General features: G+C 49.4%; 1 protein-coding gene across 1 annotated transcript in view; it reads right to left on the reverse strand.

Moving 5' to 3' along the window:
• usp8 (ubiquitin specific peptidase 8) overlaps positions 1 to 14189 on the reverse strand; it is a 54431-nt gene extending 40242 nt beyond the window's left edge. Inside the window, exons 1-6 of the mRNA XM_038982644.1 lie at positions 13942 to 14189; positions 7011 to 7186; positions 5311 to 5455; positions 4597 to 4682; positions 4211 to 4340; positions 1995 to 2034 (exon numbers count right to left, since the gene is read on the reverse strand). Of these exons, the coding sequence (XP_038838572.1) occupies positions 1995 to 2034; positions 4211 to 4340; positions 4597 to 4682; positions 5311 to 5455; positions 7011 to 7114 (505 nt within the window). The 5' untranslated portion in view covers positions 7115 to 7186; positions 13942 to 14189. The remainder of the gene's footprint in view (positions 1 to 1994; positions 2035 to 4210; positions 4341 to 4596; positions 4683 to 5310; positions 5456 to 7010; positions 7187 to 13941) is intronic.
• Between the last annotated feature and the right edge of the window lie 12963 nt (positions 14190 to 27152).

The following is a 27152-nucleotide window of genomic DNA, read 5'->3' on the forward strand; positions in this document are numbered from 1 at the left end:
TACGGAGGGAGGGATGGAGGTAAGTACGGAGGGAGGGAGGGAGGTACGTACGGAGGGAGGGAGGTAAGTACGGAGGGAGGTACGGAGGGAGGGAGGGAGGTACGGAGGGAGGGAGGTAAGTACGGAGGGAGGGAGGGAGGTACGTACGGAGGGAGGGAGGTACGGAGGGAGGGAGGTACGGAGGGAGGGAGGTAGGTACGGAGGGAGGGAGGTAAGTAGGGAGGGAGGGAGGTACGGAGGGAGGGAGGTAAGTACGGAGGGAGGGAGGTAGGGAGGTAGGTACGGAGGGAGGTAAGTACGGAGGGAGGGAGGTAGGTACGGAGGGAGGGAGGGAGGTACGGAGGGAGGGAGGGAGGTAGGTACGGAGGGAGGGAGGTAGGTACGGAGGGAGGGAGGTAGGTACGGAGGGAGGGAGGGAGGTAGGTACGGAGGGAGGTAGGTACGGAGGGAGGGAGGGAGGTAGGTACGGAGGGAGGAGGGAGGTAGGTACGGAGGGAGGTAGGTACGGAGGGAGGTAGGTACGGAGGGAGGGAGGGAGGTAGGTACGGAGGGAGGGAGGGAGGTAGGTACGGAGGGAGGGAGGTAGGTACGGAGGGAGGGAGGGAGGTACGGAGGGAGGGAGGTACGTAGGTACGGAGGGAGGGAGGGAGGTAGGGACGGAGGGAGGGAGGTAGGTACGGAGGGAGGGAGGTACGGAGGGAGGGAGATACGGAGGGAGGTAGGTACGGAGGGAGGTAGGTACGGAGGGAGGGAGGGAGGTACGGAGGGAGGGAGGGAGGGACGGAGGGAGGTAGGTACAGAGGGAGGGAGGGAGGTACGGAGAGAGGGAGGGAGGTACGGAGGTAGGTACGGAGGGAGGGAGGGAGGTACGGAGGGAGGGAGGGAGGTACGGAGGGAGGGAGGTAGGTACGGAGGGAGGGAGGGAGGTACGGAGGGAGGGAGGGAGGTAGGTACGGAGGGAGGGAGGGAGGTAGGTACGGAGGGAGGGAGGGAGGTACGGAGGGAGGGAGGTACGGAGGGAGGGAGGGAGGGAGGGAGGGAGGGAGGTAGGGACGGAGGGAGGGAGGTAGGTACGGAGGGAGGGAGGTAGGTACGGAGGGAGGGAGGTAGGTACGGAGGGAGGGAGGTAGGTACGGAGGGAGGTAGGTACAGAGGGAGGGAGGGAGGTAGGTACGGAGGGAGGTAGGGAGGGAGGTACGGAGAGAGGGAGGGAGGTACGGAGGGAGGGAGGGAGGTAGGTACGGAGGGAGGGAGGTAGGTACGGAGGGAGGGAGGGAGGGAGGGAGGGAGGGAGGGAGGGAGGTAGGGAGGGAGGGAGGGAGGTAAGTACGGAGGGAGGGAGGGAGGTACGGAGGGAGGGAGGTAGGTACGGAGGGAGGGAGGTAGGTAGGGAGGGAGGGAGGGAGGTAGGTAGGTACGGAGGGAGGGAGGGAGGTAGGTACGGAGGGAGGTAGGTACGGAGGGAGGAAGGGAGGTAGGTACGGAGGGAGGAAGGGAGGTAGGTACGGAGGGAGGGAGGGAGGTAGGTACGGAGGGAGGGAGGTACGGAGGGAGAGAGGGAGGTAGGTACGGAGGGAGGGAGGTAGGTACGGAGGGAGGGAGGTAGGGAGGGAGGGAGGGAGGTAGGTACGGAGGGAGGTAGGTACGGAGGGAGGTAGGTACGGAGGGAGGTAGGTACGGAGGGAGGGAGGGAGGTAGGGAGGGAGGGAGGGAGGGAGGGAGGTAGGTACGGAGGTAGGGAGGGAGGTAGGTACGGAGGGAGGGAGGGAGGTAGGTACGGAGGGAGGGAGGGAGGGAGGTAGGTACAGAGGGAGGGAGGTAGGGAGGGAGGTAGGTACGGAGGGAGGAAGGGAGGGGATAAAAAAAAATGTTAAATCAATAAACATCAACCTGTTGTGTAAAACAACTTATATTCATGTCATAACTTCGTTTTACCTCAAATTCTTAAACTTTTAAAAAAGCGTTTGAGTCAGTTTGCTGGTCACCATCCTTACCTTTTGAAGGTCCATTTTTCAACTCCTTCTGCTCTTTTACCTAGAACACAGAACATTACAACTGAGACCACAGCATCTTAAAGGACCAACTCTCAACCACAACAACTGGTGCTGACAGGGGTGGTGTTGACAGGGGTGGTGTTGACAGGAGTGGTGTCGACAACTGGTGCTGACAGGGGTGGTGTCGACAACTGGTGCTGACAGGGGTGGTGTCGACAACTGGTGCTGACAGGGATGGTGTTAACAACTGGTGCTGACAGGGGTGGTGTCGACAACTGGTGCTGACAGGGATGGTGTTGACAACTGGTGCTGACAGGGGTGGTGTTGACAGGGGTGGTGTCAACAACTGGTGTCAACAACTGGTGCTGACAGGAGGATGTAAACGTTCACCTCAATAACACACAGAACAGAAACATGCTTCACCAGGCTTTCACTAAACTCTGATTTGTTAAGGCGTCCTTTAGTTGTTTATATTATATGCATTTATATTTAACTTCTTATGGCTGGGGGCAGTATTGAGTAGCTTGGATGAATAAGGTGCCCAGAGTAAACTGCCTGCTACTCAGGCCCAGAAGCTAAGATATGCATATTATTAGTAGATTTGGATAGAAAACACTCTGAAGTTTCTAAAACTGTTTGAATGATGTCTGTGAGTATAATAGAATTCATATGGCAGGCAAAAACCTGAGAAAAAATCCAACCAGGAAGTGGGAAATCTGAGGTTTGTATGTTTGCCTATCCAATATACAGTGTCTATGGGGTCATATTGCACTTCCTAATGCTTCCACTAGATGTCCACAGTCTTTAGAACCTTGTTTCAGGCTTCTACTGTGAAGGATGAGGGAATGAGAGCTCTTTCAACCAGGTGTCTGGCAGAGTGCCATGAACTCACTCAGGCGCGCCCCCGTGAGAGGTAGCTGCGTTCCTTTTCGTTTCTAAAGTTGAAACATTATTGAAGATTTATGTTAAAAACATCCTAAAGATTGATTCTATACATCGTTTGACATGTTTCTACGAACTGTAATGGAATTTTTAGACTTTTCATCTGGCCTGCTCGTCATGAATTTGGATTTTTGAACTAAACGCGCGAACAAAAAGGAGATATTTGGACATAAATGATGGACTTTCTCGAACAAAACAAACATTTATTGTGGAACTGGGATTCCTGGGAGTGCATTCTGATGAAGATCATCAAAGGTAAGTGAATATTTATAATGCTATTTCTGACTTCTGTTGACTCCACAACATGGTGGGTACCTGTATGGCTTGTTTTTGTGTCTGAGCGCCGTACTCAGATTATTGCATGGTGTGCTTTTTCCGTAAAGTTTTTTAAGAAATCTGACACAGCGGTTGCATTAAGGAGAAGTTTATCTAAAGTTCCATGTATAACACTTGTATCTTTTATCAAAGTTTATGATGAGTATTTCTGTAAATTGATGTGGTTCTCTGCAAAATCACCGGATGTTTTGGAGGCAAAGCATTACTGAACATAACGCGCCAATATAAACTAAGATTTTGGGATATAAATATGAACTTTATCGAACAAAACATACATGTATTGTGTAACACGAAGTCCTATGAGTGTCATCTGATGAAGATCATCAAAGGTTAGGGATTAATTTTATCTCTATTTCTGCTTTTTGTGATGGCTGTTTTTCTGTGACTAGGTACTGACCTAACATAATCAGATGGTGTGCTTTCGTCGTAAAGCCTTTTTGAAATCGGACACTGTGGTGGGATTAACAACAAGTTTATCTTTAAAATTGTGTAAAATACTTGTATGTTTGAGGAATGTTAATTATGAGATTTCTGTGGTTTGAATTCGGCTCCCTGCACTTTCACTGGCTGTTGTCAAGTCGATCCCGTTAACGGGATCTCAGCCGATATCAGCCGTAAGAAGTTAACAATTGAACACGTTACTGGAGTTAATTCAAGCGGATTACAATCTATTTATTACAGTGTAATAAACATTAACCTTTGGGTCCAAACTTAGTTTTTAAATTAATAAATTGATCCACTTTCATCTGCACAGGAAAAACACTCAGATGTGTGAACATACTCGTTTCATGTTCGTGGGAATGATTATATCACGACCTAACAGAAAAGACAAACCCGGACATTTCCTTTTCCAGTACCACTTGCTTATCTGAGCTTATGTATCGACCTCACAGCCTTCGTCAGAGCTGTTGTGTCCTTGTCGTCATTCAGGGACCCACCTTCTTGATCTCTTTCCCTCCTTTTGGAGATGCCCTCCCTCCATCTTTCTCTGTCTTATCCCCCCTCCTTTTCTTCTCCTCTTGTCTCTCTTTCTCCTCAAGTTTTTTGCGAACCTCGACTTCCTCGTATCTAAACACACACACAGGAAAACAGAAACAGTAACCTGTAGAAACATTAGAAGGAGATTCTATAGCTTCAAATCAACGTATCTCCGTCTTTGGCAAAGTCAATGGTCTCCTTCAACCATTCAGGGCTATTGAAGTGCAGCTAAAACCTATGCCAACAGAATACCAGTTGATTTAGTAACATCCAGTACAAAGTGCACAAAGTGAACGTAATATCTGTGAATAAATGCCGACGACAACACAGAAGCCAGGGCACCCACCTGAGTTTAAGGCTTTCAGAGAGCTTCTCGGCTTCTTCTATAGCTTTTTTAAAGCTGTTGGGCCCCAGCAGGGACAGGAAAAACTCCTGGGACAACAGAGAGGAAAGGTGCTTCAGATGACAGCGGTCTCAACAACAGAAGAAACAGCTAGCCAAAATCAATACACTGTGTCATTTGACAAACAGAATGACATTTCACAAGTCAGCGAAAATCAAGTACCTTTAGTATGGATGGTTAACGTGACACCTGCAGCATCCACTTCGACTAAGACAGTACTATTCTATAACCAATCGGAAAATCAATAGACCGTGCCATCACGGTAGGAACCCTCACTATGGCCAGTATCATAACAGTCCTGTGTGGGAGTGTGGCTCATCACTAGTTCTGCAGTCTACAAGCACATAGCCAATGTCGGCATGAGGTTGAATCCCTCTTCACCCACTACTTCTCCCCTCTACATGCTGCGTCCCCCCATTACATTCCTACAGTCTGAAAAATACATGGGGAGATGGGAGCTCCCAGTCTCCTTTAAGACATATCGTATGGCTTGAACCCTCTCTGTGGTCTGAGTAGCAAAACATGGGTCGTATTCACTAGGGACCAAATGGGAGAACAGGGAGGGTTTATAACCTGAACGTGTCCATATAAGAAACACTTGTTTTCGACAAGGCTACATCTTGGTACGGGGGGGAACTAATGGACCACGGTTGGTACCTGTTGCTGCTTGAAGTCGGGCCTCTTCTTGATGAGATTATAAACCGTTAGGTATTTCATGTAGAGAACATAGGCCCTCTCCTCGTCTCCATCCAGACGACACTCCTCCGCAGCCTTGAAGATCTTACAGGCACTCTGGACATAGCTGCAAAAACACAATAGAACATTTACCGTACACTCTTGGACATAACAGGCCTGTGTTCAATTCTCCAGCTACCAGGACCATACAGACACTGGCTGCTCACAACAGGCCTGTTACCAGGACCATACAGACACTGGCTGCTCACAACAGGCCTGTTACCAGGACCATACAGACACTGGCTGCTCACAACAGGCCTGTTACCAGGACCATACAGACACTGGCTGTCCACAACAGGCCTGTTACCAGGACCATACAGACACTGGCTGCCCACAACAGGCCTGTTACCAGGACCATACAGACACTGGCTGCTCACAACAGGCCTGTTACCAGGACCATACAGACACTGGCTGCTCACAACAGGCCTGTTACCAGGACCATACAGACACTGGCTGTCCACAACAGGCCTGTTACCAGGACCATACAGACACTGGCTGCTCACAACAGGCCTGTTACCAGGACCATACAGACACTGGCTGCTCACAACAGGCCTGTTACCAGGACCATACAGACACTGGCTGCTCACAACAGGCCTGTTACCAGGACCATACAGACACTGGCTGTCCACAACAGGCCTGTTACCAGGACCATACAGACACTGGCTGCCCACAACAGGCCTGTTACCAGGACCATACAGACACTGGCTGCTCACAACAGGCCTGTTACCAGGACCATACAGACACTGGCTGTCCACAACAGGCCTGTTACCAGGACCATACAGACACTGGCTGTCCACAACAGGCCTGTTACCAGGACCATACAGACACTGGCTGCTCACAACAGGCCTGTTACCAGGACCATACAGACACTGACTGTCCACAACAGGCCTGTTACCAGGACCATACAGACACTGGCTGCCCACAACAGGCCTGTTACCAGGACCATACAGACACTGGCTGCCCACAACAGGCCTGTTACCAGGACCATACAGACACTGGCTGCTCACAACAGGCCTGTTACCAGGACCATACAGACACTGGCTGTCCACAACAGGCCTGTTACCAGGACCATACAGACACTGGCTGCTCACAACAGGCCTGTTACCAGGACCATACAGACACTGACTGTCCACAACAGGCCTGTTACCAGGACCATACAGACACTGGCTGCTCACAACAGGCCTGTTACCAGGACCATACAGACACTGGCTGTCCACAACAGGCCTGTTACCAGGACCATACAGACACTGGCTGTCCACAACAGGCCTGTTACCAGGACCATACAGACACTGGCTGTCCACAACAGGCCTGTTTTTTTTGCCTTATCGCTACACAGCTGATTCAAATAACCAACTCATCACCAAGCTTCGATTATATGAATCTGCTGAGTAGTGCTAGGACAAAAAACAAAACGTGCACCCGGGGGGGGGGCAGGATCAAGTTTGGGAGACCCTTACTTCGACCACCAATTTTCAGGTGATTATTTTAAAAGTGCCATTTGAATGGACTGGATATCATGAGGTGAATGCACCAATTTGTAAGTCGCTCTGGATAAGAGCGTCTGCTAAATGACTTAAATGTAAATGTAAATGAATGACATCCATGCCAGAACTATAGCTTACCTCTTGGTGTTGACTTTGTCAGACTTGACTTCAGCTTTCTTGTTGAGGTCCCCCAGGTTAGTAGAGAGGTACAAGTCCTTCACCCCACTGGACACCGCAGGCATCTTCAATGGTGGGTTATATATCAAAAGATCACCAGCACTGTACAATGTTCACATATTCCAGTCCTCACCTCTCTGGAAAGACAAAAACAATTGAATCAAATAGCTTTTATTATTATTAGTAAACCCCTTGCCTGCCCCATTCATAGAGGTCAACGACCTTTAGCACCGATTGATGAGGCATCTTCTTCCAGGGGGACTTTTTTTAAAGAGCCCAGACGTTCGGACTGAACTTTAACATGCATCGCTTGTGGTACGTTTTTGGAAACTTGAGGAAGGCCGCCAGAAATGGGTCGGAACTGAAAAATACTGTCAGTTGCAACTGTGATAAAGCCGGTGTGGGATAATCAAATGGACGTATGTTTTGAAGTGGCTGTCCTATATCTGAGAGAAATAAGACAGATGAGGACTTTTTAGGATTTGTTTAACAAATATTTAACCACTTATTTATTTTATTTTTTGCAGACACGTCTAGTCAGGCTGGTACCGGGCTGCCTACAGACACGTCTAGTGAGGCTGGTACCGGGCTGCCTACAGACACGTCTAGTGAGGCTGGTACCGGGCTGCCTACAGACACGTCTAGTGAGGCTGGTACCAGGCTGCCTACATACACGTCTAGTGAGGCTGGTACAGAGCTGCCTACAGACACGTCTAGTGAGGCTGGTACCGGGCTGCCTACAGACACGTCTAGTGAGGCTGGTACAGAGCTGCCTACAGACACGTCTAGTGAGGCTGGTACCAGGCTGCCTACAGAAACGTCTAGTGAGGCTGGTACAGAGCTGCCTACAGACACGTCTAGTGAGGCTGGTACCGGGCTGCCTACAGACACGTCTAGTGAGGCTGGTACCGGGCTGCCTACAGACACGTCTAGTGAGGCTGGTACCAGGATGCCTACAGACACGTCTAGTGAGGCTGGTACCAGGCTGCCTACAGACACGTCTAGTGAGGCTGGTACCAGGCTGCCTACAGACACGTCTAGTCAGGCTGGTACCGGGCTGCCTACAGACACGTCTAGTGAGGCTGGTACCGGGCTGCCTACAGACACGTCTAGTGAGGCTGGTACCAGGCTGCCTACAGACACGTCTAGTCAGGCTGGTACCGGGCTGCCTACAGACACGTCTAGTGAGGCTGGTACCGGGCTGCCTACAGACACGTCTAGTGAGGCTGGTACCAGGCTGCCTACAGACACGTCTAGTCAGGCTGGTACCGGGCTGCCTACAGACACGTCTAGTGAGGCTGGTACCAGGCTGCCTACAGACACGTCTAGTGAGGCTGGTACCAGGATGCCTACAGACACGTCTAGTGAGGCTGGTACCAGGCTGCCTACAGACACGTCTAGTGAGGCTGGTACCAGGCTGCCTACAGACACGTCTAGTGAGGCTGGTACAGAGCTGCCTACAGACACGTCTAGTGAGGCTGGTACCGGGCTGCCTACAGACACGTCTAGTGAGGCTGGTACCGGGGCTGCCTAGAGACACATCTAGTCAGGCTGGTACCGGGCTGCTTACAGTCTTGTGAGGCTTGTGGTCGTCATAGAGCAAAACAACCGACATGTACGCGTTTCGATGGAGGGATCATATGTGTGTGTAGCCTAAACCGTTCAGACGCTACAGACACGTCTAGTGAGGCTGGTACCAGGCTGCCTACAGACACGTCTAGTGAGGCTGGTACCGGGCTGTCTACAGACACGTCTAGTGAGGCTGGTACCGGGCTGCCTACAGACACGTCTAGTGAGGCTGGTACCGGGCTGCCTACAGACACGTCTAGTGAGGCTGGTACCGGGCTGCCTACAGACACGTCTAGTGAGGCTGGTACCGGGCTGCCTACAGACACGTCTAGTGAGGCTGGTACCGGGCTGCCTACAGACACGTCTAGTGAGGCTGGTACCAGGCTGCCTACAGACACGTCTAGTGAGGCTGGTACCAGGCTGCCTACAGACACGTCTAGTGAGGCTGGTACCGGGCTGCCTACAGACACGTCTAGTGAGGCTGGTACCGGGCTGCCTACAGACACGTCTAGTGAGGCTGGTACCGGGCTGCCTACAGACACGTCTAGTGAGGCTGGTACCAGGCTGCCTACAGACACGTCTAGTGAGGCTGGTACCAGGCTGCCTACAGACACGTCTAGTGAGGCTGGTACCGGGCTGCCTACAGACACGTCTAGTGAGGCTGGTACCAGGCTGCCTACAGACACGTCGCGTTTCGATGGAGGGATCATATGTGTGTGTAACCTAAACTGTTCAGACGCTACAGACAGAAGTAGGCAGATCGGCGGTACCGACTTCAGACGAGTCCCAAGAGGCTTGTGGGGGTCGTAGAGCAAAACAGATTAGTTAGTCATATTATACTATACTGTAAAGTGTTGGTCCCATGTTTCATGAGCTGAAATAAAAGATCACAGAAATTTTCCATATGCACAAAAAAGCTTATTTCTCTCAAATTTTATGCACAAATTTGTTTACATCCCGGTTAGTTAGCATTTCTCCTTTGCCAATATAATCCATCCATCTGACAGGTGTGGAATATCAAGAAGCTGATTAAACAACATGACTATTACACAGGTGCACCTTGTGCAGGGGAAAATAAAAGGCCACTCTAAAATGTGCAGTTTTGTCCCACAACCCAATGACAGATGTCTCAAGTTGAGGGAGCGTGCAATTGGCATGCAGACTGCAGGAATGTCCACCAGAGCTGTTGCCAGAGAATTGAATGTTCATTTCTCTACCATAAGCTGCCCACAATGTCATTTTTGAGAATTTGTCAGTACGTCCAACCGGTCTCACAACCGCAGACCACGTGTAACCACGCCAGCCCAGGACCTCTACATCTGGTTTCTTCACCTGCGGGATCGTCTGAGACCAGCCACCCTGCCAGCTGATGAAACTGACAGCTGATGAAACTGCGGGATCGTCTGAGACCAGCCACCCTGACAGCTGATGAAACTGCGGGATCGTCTGAGACCAGCCACCCTGACAGCTGATGAAACTGTGGGATCGTCTGAGACCAGCCACCCTGACAGCTGATGAAACTGCGGGATCGTCTGAGACCAGCCACCCTGACAGCTGATGAAACTGTGGGATCGTCTGAGACCAGCCACCCAGACAGCTGATGAAACTGCGGGATCGTCTGAGACCAGCCACCCTGACAGCTGATGAAACTGCGGGATCGTCTGAGACCAGCCACCCTGCCAGCTGATGAAACTGCGGGATCGTCTGAGACCAGCCACCCTGACAGCTGATGAAACTGCGGGATCGTCTGAGACCAGCCACCCTGCCAGCTGATGAAACTGCGGGATCGTCTGAGACCAGCCACCCTGCCAGCTGATGAAACTGCGGGATCGTCTGAGACCAGCCACCCTGCCAGCTGATGAAACTGTGGGATCGTCTGAGACCAGCCACCCTGCCAGCTGATGAAACTGTGGGATCGTCTGAGACCAGCCACCCTGCCAGCTGATGAAACTGTGGGATCGTCTGAGACCAGCCACCCTGCCAGCTGATGAAACTGTGGGATCGTCTGAGACCAGCCACCCTGCCAGCTGATGAAACTGTGGGATCGTCTGAGACCAGCCACCCTGACAGCTGATGAAACTGTGGGATCGTCTGAGACCAGCCACCCTGCCAGCTGATGAAACTGTGGGATCGTCTGAGACCAGCCACCCTGCCAGCTGATGAAACTGTGGGATCGTCTGAGACCAGCCACCCTGCCAGCTGATGAAACTGTGGGATCGTCTGAGACCAGCCACCCTGCCAGCTGATGAAACTGTGGGATCGTCTGAGACCAGCCACCCTGCCAGCTGATGAAACTGTGGGATCGTCTGAGACCAGCCACCCTGACAGCTGATGAAACTGTGGGTTTGCGCAACCGAATAATTTCGGTACAAACCGTCAAAACCCGTCTCAGGGAAGCTCAACTGCTCGTTGTCCTCACCAGGGCCTTGCCTGACTACAGTTCAGCGTTGTGACCAACTTCAGTGGGAAAATGCTCACGCTTGATGGCCACTGGGACGCTGGAAAACTGAATACCGGTTTCAATTGTCCAGGACAGATGGCAGACAGCGTGTATGGTGTCGTGAGGGCGAGCGGTTTTCTGATTTCAACGTTGTGAACCGAGTGCTCCATGGTGGTAGTGGGGTTATGGTATGGGCATGGCTGGCATAAGCTACAGACGAGCATAATTGCATTTTATCAATGGAAATTTGAATGCACAGAGATAGCGTGACGAGATCCTGAGGCCCATTGTCATGCCATTCATCCACCGCCAACACCTAATGTTTCCGGATGATAATTAGGGCTGACCCCATTTAGTCGACTGGTCAATTGTTTGGTTGATAGGCTGTTGGTCGACCAAGATTTATTTAGTCGAGCAGTAGCAAAAAAAATCATTTTATGGTGTACAAGAAACCGGTCTGATTGCCGCCTGTCTGATTGGACTGATCCATTGTGGAGGCTGTGGGGATGGAACAGTCCATCACTAAGACATGTGCTACTGAAATTCTATATGGTTACATTACATAAGAACAATGGTGCAACACTAATAAAAATAGTCTTTTATCCAATACGCTTTCTCCCGTATTGGTTAGCGGTCACTGTCCAGAGTTCTGAAACATCAACAACATTATGTTGAATTGAGCCTTTTCCTGGACCATGTTGCTATGTGGATAATAGCAGAGTTAACCAGCATGTTGAATTGAGCCTTTTCCTGGACCATGTTGCTATGTGGATAATAGCAGAGTTAACCAGCATGTTGAATTGAGCCTTTTCCTAGACCATGTTGCTATGTGGATAATAGCAGAGTTAACCAGCATGTTGAATTGAGCCTTTTCCTGGACCATGTTGCTATGTGGATAATAGCAGAGTTAACCAGCATGTTGGTGTTGAGAACAATGTGGCGGAGACAGCAGTGGAGTGAGGAGACGAGGAAACAGCACTTGCCTTAATTGTCTAAGGAAAGTGAGGAGCGAGGAAACCAACTTAATTAGGTCTATAAATCAATAGCCTAAATGTGCCAGGCTTTATAAATCCTCCATATCTACAGAACACTGGTCCTGCTTCATTTTTTCTCCCCAGTTTGGATCTTGTGTCATCGCTGGAACTCCCCAACGGCTCGGGAGGCGAAGGTCGAGTCATTCGTCCTCCAAAACATGACCCGCCATTGAGTTCATTTGTCACGTCCTCTGCATCCATTTTGCTGTCACATGTGTTCGGCGTTTGTTATAACCAATTTGTTGATGTGATTATGATATGCTATAGATCATGCCCTATTGTTCACGTGCATGCTTATGCATACATGTGTCACGTAAAAAGAGCAAGCGTTGAGGGAATCGGGAATGTTTTCCCAAAACAAATTAAGGATTTTGGTAACAGAACTTTTCAGTCAGAAATGGCTGTAATTATGTTACAGCTTCAGCAACATGGACAGCGCGATAAAGACTGTTGATGTTCTGTGGTGGTCACCGCAGCAGGGAGGAGAGAGAGACAATGGTGCTAGTCACACAGTCACTCGCTGTCATTGTTTTTAACACAGCAAGTCTGAGCACAATCAAATCAATTGCGGTCGGACTCCATCTACTCATTCGTGTGTCTTAATTATTTCATCAAACAGTGCGCTTAAAGCATCAGACAAGCTCAGTGCATATAGTTGATTTAAAACACATAGGATGTTGGAAAAATACATGTCTTAAAATTTAGACCAATCGATTGGTCGAAAGAACAGACGACTCTCGGTCGACCAAGATTTTTTGATAATGGACGGCCCCATGTCGCAAGAATCTCTACACAATTCCTGGAAGCTGAAAATGTCCCAGTTCTTCCATGGCCTGCATACTCACCAGACATGTCACTCATTGAGCATGTTTGGGATTCTCTGGATCGACGTGTATGACAGCGTGTTCCAGTTCCCGCCCATATCCAGAAACTTCGCACAACCATTAAAGAGGAGTGGGACAACATTCCACAATCAACAGCCCGATCAAATCTATGCAAAGGAGATGTGTCGTGCTGCATGAGGCAAATAAATGGTGGTCACACCAGATAGACTGGTTCTTATTCACACCCCTACCCTTTTGTGTTTTTAGAGGTATCTGTGACCAACAGATGCATATCTGTATTCCCAGTCATGTCAAATCCATAGATTAGGTCCTAATTTATTTATTGAAATTGACTGATTTCCTTATATGAACTGTAACTCGTAAAAATAAAAAAAAGTTGCATGTTGTGTTTATATTTTTGTTCAGTGTAGAACCATGTCCAATAGGTTTTTGACGTTTTTGTTAGTAAGCGGTTGTTCTCTGAATGGCCAAGCAAAGTATTGTATTGTGATTTGTATTCCTGCTGGTCAATTTCCAGTGTAACGTTACGTATGATTATCTTCAGCAGTTCAGCATGGAGTAATGCATCCAAGCAAGATGTAAACATGAACTGTGCATTTAGCAAGGCTTCCTTAGAACGAAACCACAGACAATTTCTTTGACGAAAGTGTAAATATAATATATGTGACATTGGACTTGCTACTAGCTAGTACGTTCGCAAAACTTTAAGTTAGCAAGCCAGGTAGCTTCCTAAGTAATGTTTAACCAGGAAGTGCAGTAGCTAGCCTACCCCCCATCTGTCAAGTTAGTTTGTTAGCAGGAAAGCTAGCTTATTAGCTAAACTAGCTTAGCTAGCTTTCACTGTAGTTGTTTACTCGAACAGGCTCTGTCAGCTCATGGATGTTTAGCTAGGTAACGACGAAGACGTTATAACCGTAACTATAACGGCGAATAACCTCCAACAGTTATTGCAATGATGAGATAGCAAGTGAATACGTTTGAAAAGAGGAAATAATACAACTTACCATAACGTTGCACTGTTGTCTTGATCAGTTTTTTCTAGACAGTGTTTTCCGCTAGTTACCACAGCCACAAAGTCAAAATTGGCTATATCATAACATTTTATAAAAACAAAAATGTGCTTTTGGGGATTAATTTAGGGTTAGGTTTAGGAGTGTGGTTACGGTTAGGTTTATAATCACATTTGAAGAAGATATATTTTAGAAACAGTCGGGGTTTATGACTGTGGTAACTAGTGACGACCCTTAGTCAGCTGACTCCTGATTCCCGGAAGAACTCAAGGGGGCGTATTTGTTCAAAATGGCAAAGCTTTATCAACAATGTAGAATGCGCCACAGCTAGAATCAACCCGATTTTTCTAAACAACAACAGTTGCTACGTGAGGCTTATTTGATCGATTAGAAGTTTCGTAATAGTTAGGTTGTTATGAATTTACTGTACTGAAACAGCAGGGAGCAGGTCTCGAACCGTCGACCTTATAGCCCGAAGTCCAGCGCGCTATTGACTGCCGCAAAAGCATGCTCGAGCGGCAGAGTCGATATCCACGTTTATAAACTCAGGGTCGTTAGGGTACTAACATAAGTGGACGACATTTCCGCCACTTTGTAAAAATCTAGTTGTGCTTGTTTTCTTAATAAGATACAGATAGAGGACTAACCCGTTTTAGCATGGACATTGCTGGCGCCATTGAAATATTGAACTGGGTGGGGATTCCTATAAATTGGAGCAATCAGCCATTGAAGAAGACATTTGACTACTTTCAAATGGAGATAGCATGGGCAGTACCATTAAGGCTATCACATATGCTATGGCTACCTCTAACTTCCTTCATACTGGACACAGACACAAATGGTATCCACGAGTTCATCTGACTCTGGAGAAGTAGATAAAGAGCCTCATTGCCAACATCTCAAACGTATCGCTTTAAGCTGCACAGCCAGTAATACACTCATTTCTCCACTCATAAATAAAACATCCTCCATTAAGGCTGCAAAGGCATCGGTTCCCTCCTTAAATAGCTTTAATGCCATACGACTGGAAAAAAAGGGAAAATATGCAAGAAGTAGAGCGGCAGGTAGCCTAGTGGTTAGAGCGTTGGGCCAGTAACCGAAAGGTTGCTAGATTTGAATCCCCGAGCTGACAAGGTAAAAATCTGTCGTTCTGGCCCTGAACAAGGCAGTTAACCCACTGTTCCTAGGCCGTCATTGTAAATAAGAGTTTGTTTTTAACTGAGTTGCCTAGTTATATAAAGATTAAATAAAAAAAATAGAGAGAAGTAGGGTACTTTATTTTGCCCCACTGGATGTGAAAGTTGGATCTCTTTCCACTTCCCCCGGAAGGTCAATCAATCTTATGATTTCCTGTTTGCAGTTTTTCAAAACTACTGACGAGTGCTAAGGTGCTAGCTATGTCTTTGTATAATGATTTTGCAGTTGAAATTATTATTTTTTAAACCCCTTTTTCTCCTCAATTGGTAGTTACAGTCTTGTCCCATCGCTGCAACTCCCGTACGGGAGAGGCGAAGGAAGAGCGCAATGCGTCCTCCGAAACCAAGCCAAGCCACACTGCTAGCTTAACCCAGAAGCCAGCTGCAGCAATATGTCAAAGGAAACACCATAAGAAGAATTCCTTAAATGAACTGTAACTCAGTAAAATCGTTGAAATTGTTGCATGTTGCGTTTATATTTTTGTTCAGCATAGATGATTCGAGACAATGTCTTAAGTAGTTGAACATGTTATTACTCCAACCTTGTGAAAGTGACAAACTGAGACGTTTTCATTTTCATCAAGGGTCACTTCCCTTCCCTCTACATTTCTTTGTTAGGTAAATCTCCTCTCTGCCTCTCAGTCAAATGTTTTTCAGCCATGTAAAAACCCTTCAGACCTTTTCAGCCAAGCCTGGGTTGTGCAGCAGTACAGCAGGGAGGATGTCCCCAAGTTAATTCCCCAAGGTCATGGATCATTGTCTTTATTCTTCAGGCATGTTGTCGTATTGTGTTTACTTGATCTGTCAGTAATGTAATCTCAGCGAAAAAAGAAACGTCCCTTTATCAGGACCCTGTCTTTCAAAGAGAATTCGTAAAAATCCAAATAACTTCACAGATCTTCATTGTAAAGGGTTTAAACACTGTTACCCATGCTTGTTCAATGAACCATAAACAATTAATGAACATGCACCTGTGGGACAGTCGTTAAGACAGTAATAGCTTACAGACGGTAGGCAATTAAGGTCATAGTTATGAAAACTTAGGACACTAAAGAGGCCTTTCTACTGACCCTGAAAAACACCAAAAGAAAGATGCCCCGGGTCCCTGCTCATCTGCGTGAACGTGCCTTAGGCATGCTGCAAGGAGGCATGAGGACTGCAGATTTTGCCAGGGCAATAAATTGCAATGTCCGTACTGTGAGACGCCTAAGACAGCGCTACAGGGAGACAGGACGGACAGCTGATCGTCCTCGCAGTGGCAGACCATGTGTAACAACACCTGCACAGGATCGGTACATCCGAACCAGGAATGCACAATCCCTCCATCAGTGCTCAGACTGTCCGCAATAAGCTGAGAGAGGCTGGACTGAGGGCCTGTAGGCCTGTTGTAAGGCAGATATCACCAGCAACAACGTCGCCTATGGGCACAAACCCACCGTCGCTGGACCAGACAGGACTGGCAAAAAGTACTCTTCACTGACGAGTCGTGGTTTTGTCTCACCAGGGGTGATGGGCGGATTCGCCTTCATCATCAAAGGATTGAGCATTACATCAAGGCCTGTACTCTGGAGCGGGATCGATTTGGAGGTGGAGGGTCCGTCATGGTCTGGGCCAGTGTGTCACAGAATCATCGGACTGAGCTTGTTGTCATTGCAGGCAATCTCAACGCTGTGCGTTACAGGGAAGACATTATCCTCCCTCATGTGGTACCCTTCCTACAGGCTCATTCTGACATGACCCTCCAGCATCACAATGCCACCAGCCATACTGCTTGTTCTGTGCATGATTTCCTGCAAGACAGGAATGTCAGTGTTCTGCTATGGCCAGCGAAGAGCCCGGATCTCAATCCCATTGAGCACGTCTGGGACCTGTTGGATCGGAAGTTGAGGGCTAGGGCCATTCCCCCCAGAAATGTCCGGGAACTTGCAGGTGCCTTGTTGGAAGAGTGGGGTAACATCTCTCAGCAAGAACTGGCAAATCTGGTGGAGATGCACTGCAGTACTTAATGCAGCTGGTGGCCACACCAGATACTGACTGTTACTTTTGATTTTGACCCCCCCTTTGTTCAGGGACACATTATTCCATTTATGTTAGTCACATGTCTGTGGATCTTGTTCAGTTTATGTCTCAGTTGTTGAATCTTATGTTCATACAAATATTTACAAATGTTTAGTTTGCTGAAAATAAATGCAGTTGACAGTGAGAGGATGTTTCTTTTTTGCTGAGTTTAGTTGGGTTAGAGTATTTGGGTAGCAGGAGCCAGAGGGTGTGTCTACAGGGTGTTTTGTGGGGAGAATCTAATAGAATATGGTTGTTGTTACTGTTAATATTATTAATATTAGGCTGGGTGTACAGGTGAGCTAAGAAGACTTTCTAATTGGTGGGCTGGGTGTACAGGTGAGCTAAGAAGACTTTCTAATTGGTGGGCTGGGTGTACAGGTGAGCTTAGGAAGCCTCTCTGATTGGTGGGCTGGGTGTACAGGTGAGCTTAGGAAGCCTCTCTGATTGGTGGGCTGGGTGTACAGGTGAGCTTAGGAAGCCTCTCTGATTGGTGGGCTGGGTGTACAGGTGAGCTGAGGAAGCAGTAGCGGTGCGTGAGTAAAATCACTGGGGAAGCGAAGTCAAGGTAAAAAAGCTGTGATAATTGTGTTGTTTTGCTCTATAACCTGTTAGTTCATATGCCTTTCCACTGTCATATACTGTATAGGCCTAAGGCCAAGACAATAAGAAGAATATATTCAAACACACCTTTGTTTCATCACAAAACCAAAGGGCAACATCTGTCCAGTGGACTGCTCAAAGCATATTGACTCACCCTACTTGTAAATAAATGCCATCCTCCTCTCTTTCATGTTGCTGAAATGGTCTATCACTCTGTCATACAGTACCGGTACACGTTTTTAGTTTTTGTTGTCCTTGGCTACCTGGCTAAAATGCATCTAACTACATATTGAACTTTCATCTTCTCAGGCCAGTATTGATAATTAGGTAAAACCACATGTCCAAATCCTTATCTCCGTCCACGGAAGGGACAATTTTATTAGCTAGCTAGCCACCGGAGGACAACAACACGACGAGATGCAACAATTCCATTTTTTTTCTGTCAATGACGTTTGGCTTGATGTGATGTGATTGGTCTGACACTTTGTTTTGGTGTACCAGGACCATTCACAGTTGAGCTCACTCAGTTTAGCTCAACACTGATTGGCTATTATTGTATTCTTTTTTTTTTTTTATCAAGGGAGGCCAAATGCTCACTGGCTTCCCTTGCAATCAATGCTCCAACAATATCATACTCTTTGTGGACCACAGAGCATCAGATAGATGCGCTACACATACAGACAGAGAGGGGGAGCTGTTTTACTCGCTCGGATGCTTTCTATGATGACATACATTCAGCCTCTTGCAAATTGAGAAAAATGATGAAGCACAGAGAGACGAAAGATACATTCTTTTATGTTTTTGTATTTTTTTGTGGAAATGTTTTCCCTTTGGGATCAATGAAGACTCGTCACTGTTAAAGAAAGCCTCTCTGATATGTGGGCTGGGTGTATAAGTGAGCTGAGGAAGTCTCTCTGATTGGTGGGCTGGGTTTACAGGTGAGCTCAAACCAAACAATACAGTCACTCTGATCCATGACCTGGGGGATTTAACTGGGGACCATCCTCTCTGTTCTTCTGCTGCCCAACCCAGACCAACCTAGACAACCTCAACCCAGACCAGCCCAACACAGACCAGCCCAACGCAGACCAGTCCAATCCAGACCAACCAAGCCCAACCCTAACCAGACCATCCCAGCCCAACCCAGACCAACCCAACCCAGACCTACCTAGATCAACCCAGGGTCTTTGCATGGCTGGAAACATTTGACTGAGAGGCAGTGAGGAGATTTACCTAACGAGGGACTGTAGAGGGATGGGAAGTGACACAGAGAGAGAGAGAGAAAGAAAGAGAAGGGGGGGGGTGAGTGGGCACGCTCGTTTTGCATCGTCCACAGTGGGCATTTCTATTGGGGGGACACCCAATGATGGAAATCAAATGAGCCTTCCACCCAGTAAGAGAGGGAGGGAGAGAAAGAGACAGAGTGAGAGAGAAGGGGGAGAAAGTGAATGATTGAGTGAATAAGTGAGAGTGTGACATAGAGCAAAGGGGTAGAGGATGAGAGAGAGAGAGAGAGAGAGAGAGAGAGAGAGAGAGAGAGAGAGAGAGAGAGAGAGAGAGAGAGAGAGAGAGAGAAAAAGAAAAAGCTCAATGTGGGTAGTGGCAGCAGAAGGGCCAGTGTCTACAGGTGAGTTAGGGAAGTGTTCTCATTGGTGGGGTGTACAGGTGAGTTAATGAAGCCTCTGATTGGTTTGCTTTGTGTGTAGAGGTGAGCCAAGGAAGCACCAGGTAATAATTGGTGGTCATAAGAGCAGCAGCAGGTCCAGCTCCACTCCACACTGACTGAGTACTGGGACATCATGCAGAGGAAGAGCAGCTTCACTGGGCTCCTCATCACTGCTCTGTTTGCAGTGGTCTCTGGTCTTACCAAACAGTTCTACTATGTGGATAAAACACTGACCTGGCAAGAAGCTCAGCAGTACTGCAGAGAGAAATACATTGACCTGGCCTTCATCACCGACCAGGAGGAAGCAGAGCTGTTCTCCAACAGCTTAACTTCTGAATTCAACTGGATTGGTTTGACTTGGATCGGTCTGTACAGAGATACCAATGACTCAAAAGAGTGGAAGTGGTCTGGAGGGTGGAACTCAACATTCAGGTTCTGGAGTACAGGCCTGCCAAACCAACGTGTTGTCAACCAGGACTGTGTCGGTGTGATCATGGGTGAGATGGCTGACAGCCTGTGCCAACAAAGAAACCCTTTCTTGTGCTTTGATCTGAACGTGGTCCTGGTGAAGGAGAAGAAGACGTGGGAGGAGGCTCTGGATCACTGCAGGAAGCACTACACTGACCTCACCAGCCTGCTGTCTGAGAATGAGCAGCTCCAGGTGCAGAGAATAATGAATTCAAAGGGGGCCCAGACAGACCATGTGTGGACCGGTCTACGCTTTTTCAGTGGTTTCTGGTTGTGGGTGAATGGAGACCCGCTGGAGTACCAGGCCTGGACCGGGGGGAGGCTGCCCCACTGCCCCGCCCAACACCTCCGCTGTGGGACCCTGCCCAGAGAGGGAGAGCTTTGGGGAACCAGGGACTGTGAGGAGAGGAGGAACTTCCTCTGTTACAAGTGATTTGGTAATTCACTATCATTGATTAGTAAAATTCTTATGATGGAATAGGATAGCAAGATTGACTGCTAATTAAATAAAGTATTGTTTTAAATAAATTGTCATTTTTTTTTATAACATTTAAAATGTCATCTTTATTTCCAATTTAAATAATCAAGTTGAACGTGTTTGTTTATTAGAATCTATTTTAACACATCATAACACTCTTCCAAAAACTAAACATACCAAGCAGGGGGGTCAATTCAAATTGGACTCAATTCAGGAAGTGATTTGATTTTTTTTTTTACTAAAATTGAAAAACATTTGAAATTAATATATTTTATTATCCAGTTCATTGAAAAATCATTGAAAATAGATATTGAAATCGAATTTCAGTTTATTTAACGAATTAACAGCCTTCAATTCCAATTGACCCGACCCTTGGTGAGAAACAATGAGTGGTGTGAAATTCATATTTTAACAAACTCAACATATTTAGAGGTCTCATTTTACCTGTGTTGTGATGTTATAGTCTATATAATCAAATATTTAACTAATGTATTTGCAGTTCATAATCTGTGTGTTTTCGTATGTTATCTTGCTTTGGAAGCTACAGTATGTATGTGTGTATATATCGGTATGATAATAAAACAGAAAGGGAAACCAAAGAACTTATTCTCGTGGGTTTGTCTGACTAAAAATGTGTTGTGTTTACTGTTGCTGACTGAACTTATAATTCTACACAGTTTTAGAGACACAAGGAGGGTAAATGGTACCGCAGGTCTGTCATCAGGCTATGGGATGTGTGAGATAATCAGCAGCATTAGTTCCTGTGCTTGGGTCTTCCTCACTGGTTATTTGGACGAATTAGGATTGGGCAAAGGCGGTGCTTAAACTGGGGGTGGGGATTTCCAGCCCATGTGTGATAAATACCAGTCACTTTCTCCTAATCCCTGCCTACATGTACATATCTACCTCAATACTCCAGTATCCCTGCCTACATGTACATATCTACCTCAATACTCCAGTAGCCCTGCCTACATGTACATATCTACCTCAATACTCCAGTAGCCCTGCCTACATGTACATATCTACCTCAATACTCCAGTATCCCTGCCTACATGTACATATCTACCTCAATACTCCAGTAGCCCTGCCTACATGTACATATCTACCTCAATACTCCAGTAGCCCTGCCTACATGTACATATCTACCTCAATACTCCAGTAGCCCTGCCTACATGTACATATCTACCTCAATACTCCAGTAGCCCTGCCTACATGTACATATCTACCTCAATACTCCAGTATCCCTGCCTACATGTACATATCTACCTCAATACTCCAGTATCCCTGCCTACATGTACATATCTACCTCAATACTCCAGTATCCCTGCCTACATGTACATATCTACCTCAATACTCCAGTATCCCTGCCTACATGTACATATCTACCTCAATACTCCAGTATCCCTGCCTACATGTACATATCTACCTCAATACTCCAGTATCCCTGCCTACATGTACATATCTACCTCAATACTCCAGTATCCCTGCCTACATGTACATATCTACCTCAATACTCCAGTATCCCTGCCTACATGTACATATCTACCTCAATACTCCAGTATCCCTGCCTACATGTACATATCTACCTCAATACTCCAGTATCCCTGCCTACATGTACATATCTACCTCAATACTCCAGTATCCCTGCCTACATGTACATATCTACCTCAATACTCCAGTATCCCTGCACATTGTAAATGTGCTACAGGCCCTGACCCTGTATATAGCTTCCTCTCTTAGTTCTTATTTCTCATGTTTTTATTTGACTATTTTGATATTGAATACTGCTGTTGAGTAGGGCTGGCAAGTTAAGCACTGTAGGCCTACTGGTGCATGTGACAAATACAATTTGAAATTTAGAAATTTGGACCTGGTATAAACGGTAAGGTTTAGGGCCAGAGCCAGGTTTAGCGCCAGAGCCAGGTTTAGGGTCAGAGCCAGGGTAACGGTTAGGGTTAGGGCCAGAGCCAGGGTAACGGTAAGGGTTAGGGCCAGAGCCAGGGTAACGGTAAGGGTTAGGGCCAGAGCCAGGGTAACGGTAAGGGTTAAGGCCAGAGCCAGGGTAACGGTAAGGGTTAGGGCCAGAGCCAGGGTAACGGTAAGGGTTAGGGCCAGAGCCAGGGTAACGGTTAGGGCCAGAGCCAGGGTAATGGTAAGGGTTAGGTCCAGAGCCAGGGTTAGGGCCAGAGCCAGGGTAACGGTAAGGGTTAGGGCCAGAGCCAGGGTAACGGTAAAGGTTAGGTCCAGAGCCAGGGTTCGGACCAGAGCCAGGGTAATGGTAAAGGTTAGGTCCAGAGCCAGGGTTAGGGCCAGAGCCAGGGTAACGGTAAAGGTTAGGTCCAGAGCCAGGGTTAGGGCCAGAGCCAGGGTAACGGTAAGGGTTAGGGCCAGGGTTAGGGTAACGGTAAGGGTTAGGGCCAGAACCAGGGTAACGGTAAGGGTTAGGGCCAAAGCCAGGGTTAGGGTAAGGGTTAGGCCTAGAGCCAGAGTAACAGTAAGTGTTAGGGCCAGAGCCAGAGTAACAGTAAGGGTTAGGGCCAGAGCCAGGGTTAGGGTTAGGGCCAGAGCCAGAGCCAGGGTTAGGGCCAGAGCCAGGGTAACGGTAAGGGTTAGGGCAAGAGCCAGGGTAAGGGTTAGGGCCAGAGCCCGGGTTACGGTAAGGGTTAGGGCCAGAGCCAGGCTAAGGGTTAGGGCCAGAGCCAGGGTAACGGTAAGGGTTAGGGCCAGAGCCAGGGTAAGGGTTAGGGCCAGAGCCAGGGTAACGGTAAGGGTTAGGGCCAGAGCCAGGGTAACGGTAAGGGTTAGGGCCAGAGCCAGGGTTAGGACCAGATCCAGGTTTAGGGCCAGATCCAGGGTAACAGTAAGGGTTAGGGCCAGAGCCAGGGTAACGGTAAGGGGTAGGGCCAGAGCCAGGGTTAGGGCTAGAGCCAGGGTAATGGTAAAGGTTAGGGCCAGAGCCAGGGTTCGGACCAGAGCCAGGGTAACGGTAAAGGTAAGGTCCAGAGCCAGGGTTCGGACCAGAGCCAGGGTAATGGTAAAGGTTAGGTCCAGAGCCAGGGTTAGGGCCAGAGCCAGGGTAATGGTAAAGGTTAGGTCCAGAGCCAGGGTTCGGACCAGAGCCAGGGTAACGGAAAGGTTAGGGCCAGAGCCAGGGTAACGGTAAGGGTTTGGGCCAGAGCCAGGGTTAGGGCCAGAGCCAGGGTAACGTTTAGGGCCAGAGCCAGGGTAACGGTAAGGGTTAGGGCCAGAGCCAGAGCCAGAGCCAGGGTAAGGGTTAGGGCCAGAGCCCGGGTTACGGTAAGGGTTAGGGACAGAGCCAGAGCCAGGGTAAGGGTTAGGGCCAGAGCCAGGGTAACGGTAAGGGTTAGGGCCAGAGCTAGAGTAAGGGTTAGGGCCAGAGCCAGGGTAACGGTAAGGGTTAGGGCCAGAGCCAGGGTAACGGTAAGGGTTAGGGCCAGAGCCAGGGTAACGGTAAGGGGTAAGGCCAGAGCCAGGGTTAGGGCTAGAGCCAGGGTAATAGTAAAGGTTAGGGCCAGAGCCAGGGTAACGGTAAAGGTTAGGTCCAGAGCCAGGGTTCGGACCAGAGCCAGGGTAATGGTAAAGGTTAGGTCCAGAGCCAGGGTTAGGGCCAGAGCCAGGGTAACGGTAAAGGTTAGGGCCAGAGCCAGGGTAACGGTAAGGGTTAGGGCCAGAGCCAGGGTAAGGGTTAGGGCCAGAGCCAGGGTAACGGTAAGGGTTAGGGCCAGAGCCAGGGTAACGGTAAGGGTTAGGGCCAGAGCCAGGGTAACGGTTAGGGCCAGAGCCAGGGTAATGGTAAGGGTTAGGTCCAGAGCCAGGGTTAGGGCCAGAGCCAGGGTAACGGTAAGGGTTAGGGCCAGAGCCAGGGTAACGGTAAAGGTTAGGTCCAGAGCCAGGGTTCGGACCAGAGCCAGGGTAATGGTAAAGGTTAGGTCCAGAGCCAGGGTTAGGGCCAGAGCCAGGGTAACGGTAAAGGTTAGGTCCAGAGCCAGGGTTAGGGCCAGAGCCAGGGTAACGGTAAGGGTTAGGGCCAGGGTTAGGGTAACGGTAAGGGTTAGGGCCAGAACCAGGGTAACGGTAAGGGTTAGGGCCAAAGCCAGGGTTAGGGTAAGGGTTAGGCCTAGAGCCAGAGTAACAGTAAGTGTTAGGGCCAGAGCCAGAGTAACAGTAAGGGTTAGGGCCAGAGCCAGGGTTAGGGTTAGGGCCAGAGCCAGAGCCAGGGTTAGGGCCAGAGCCAGGGTAACGGTAAGGGTTAGGGCAAGAGCCAGGGTAAGGGTTAGGGCCAGAGCCCGGGTTACGGTAAGGGTTAGGGCCAGAGCCAGGCTAAGGGTTAGGGCCAGAGCCAGGGTAACGGTAAGGGTTAGGGCCAGAGCCAGGGTAAGGGTTAGGGCCAGAGCCAGGGTAACGGTAAGGGTTAGGGCCAGAGCCAGGGTAACGGTAAGGGTTAGGGCCAGAGCCAGGGTTAGGACCAGATCCAGGTTTAGGGCCAGATCCAGGGTAACAGTAAGGGTTAGGGCCAGAGCCAGGGTAACGGTAAGGGGTAGGGCCAGAGCCAGGGTTAGGGCTAGAGCCAGGGTAATGGTAAAGGTTAGGGCCAGAGCCAGGGTTCGGACCAGAGCCAGGGTAACGGTAAAGGTAAGGTCCAGAGCCAGGGTTCGGACCAGAGCCAGGGTAATGGTAAAGGTTAGGTCCAGAGCCAGGGTTAGGGCCAGAGCCAGGGTAATGGTAAAGGTTAGGTCCAGAGCCAGGGTTCGGACCAGAGCCAGGGTAACGGAAAGGTTAGGGCCAGAGCCAGGGTAACGGTAAGGGTTTGGGCCAGAGCCAGGGTTAGGGCCAGAGCCAGGGTAACGTTTAGGGCCAGAGCCAGGGTAACGGTAAGGGTTAGGGCCAGAGCCAGAGCCAGAGCCAGGGTAAGGGTTAGGGCCAGAGCCCGGGTTACGGTAAGGGTTAGGGACAGAGCCAGAGCCAGGGTAAGGGTTAGGGCCAGAGCCAGGGTAACGGTAAGGGTTAGGGCCAGAGCTAGAGTAAGGGTTAGGGCCAGAGCCAGGGTAACGGTAAGGGTTAGGGCCAGAGCCAGGGTAACGGTAAGGGTTAGGGCCAGAGCCAGGGTAACGGTAAGGGGTAAGGCCAGAGCCAGGGTTAGGGCTAGAGCCAGGGTAATAGTAAAGGTTAGGGCCAGAGCCAGGGTAACGGTAAAGGTTAGGTCCAGAGCCAGGGTTCGGACCAGAGCCAGGGTAATGGTAAAGGTTAGGTCCAGAGCCAGGGTTAGGGCCAGAGCCAGGGTAACGGTAAAGGTTAGGGCCAGAGCCAGGGTAACGGTAAGGGTTAGGGCCAGAGCCAGGGTAAGGGTTAGGGCCAGAGCCAGGGTAACGGTAAGGGTTAGGGCCAGAGCCAGGGTAACGGTAAGGGTTAGGGCCAGAGCCAGGGTAACGGTTAGGGCCAGAGCCAGGGTAATGGTAAGGGTTAGGTCCAGAGCCAGGGTTAGGGCCAGAGCCAGGGTAACGGTAAGGGTTAGGGCCAGAGCCAGGGTAACGGTAAAGGTTAGGTCCAGAGCCAGGGTTCGGACCAGAGCCAGGGTAATGGTAAAGGTTAGGTCCAGAGCCAGGGTTAGGGCCAGAGCCAGGGTAACGGTAAAGGTTAGGTCCAGAGCCAGGGTTAGGGCCAGAGCCAGGGTAACGGTAAGGGTTAGGGCCAGGGTTAGGGTAACGGTAAGGGTTAGGGCCAGAACCAGGGTAACGGTAAGGGTTAGGGCCAAAGCCAGGGTTAGGGTAAGGGTTAGGCCTAGAGCCAGAGTAACAGTAAGTGTTAGGGCCAGAGCCAGAGTAACAGTAAGGGTTAGGGCCAGAGCCAGGGTTAGGGTTAGGGCCAGAGCCAGAGCCAGGGTTAGGGCCAGAGCCAGGGTAACGGTAAGGGTTAGGGCAAGAGCCAGGGTAAGGGTTAGGGCCAGAGCCCGGGTTACGGTAAGGGTTAGGGCCAGAGCCAGGCTAAGGGTTAGGGCCAGAGCCAGGGTAACGGTAAGGGTTAGGGCCAGAGCCAGGGTAAGGGTTAGGGCCAGAGCCAGGGTAACGGTAAGGGTTAGGGCCAGAGCCAGGGTAACGGTAAGGGTTAGGGCCAGAGCCAGGGTTAGGACCAGATCCAGGTTTAGGGCCAGATCCAGGGTAACAGTAAGGGTTAGGGCCAGAGCCAGGGTAACGGTAAGGGGTAGGGCCAGAGCCAGGGTTAGGGCTAGAGCCAGGGTAATGGTAAAGGTTAGGGCCAGAGCCAGGGTTCGGACCAGAGCCAGGGTAACGGTAAAGGTAAGGTCCAGAGCCAGGGTTCGGACCAGAGCCAGGGTAATGGTAAAGGTTAGGTCCAGAGCCAGGGTTAGGGCCAGAGCCAGGGTAATGGTAAAGGTTAGGTCCAGAGCCAGGGTTCGGACCAGAGCCAGGGTAACGGAAAGGTTAGGGCCAGAGCCAGGGTAACGGTAAGGGTTTGGGCCAGAGCCAGGGTTAGGGCCAGAGCCAGGGTAACGTTTAGGGCCAGAGCCAGGGTAACGGTAAGGGTTAGGGCCAGAGCCAGAGCCAGGGTAAGGGTTAGGGCCAGAGCCCGGGTTACGGTAAGGGTTAGGGACAGAGCCAGAGCCAGGGTAAGGGTTAGGGCCAGAGCCAGGGTAACGGTAAGGGTTAGGGCCAGAGCTAGAGTAAGGGTTAGGGCCAGAGCCAGGGTAACGGTAAGGGTT

This window comes from Salvelinus namaycush, unplaced genomic scaffold (assembly GCF_016432855.1).
Source record: "Salvelinus namaycush isolate Seneca unplaced genomic scaffold, SaNama_1.0 Scaffold123, whole genome shotgun sequence".
Lineage (NCBI taxonomy): Eukaryota > Metazoa > Chordata > Actinopteri > Salmoniformes > Salmonidae > Salvelinus > Salvelinus namaycush.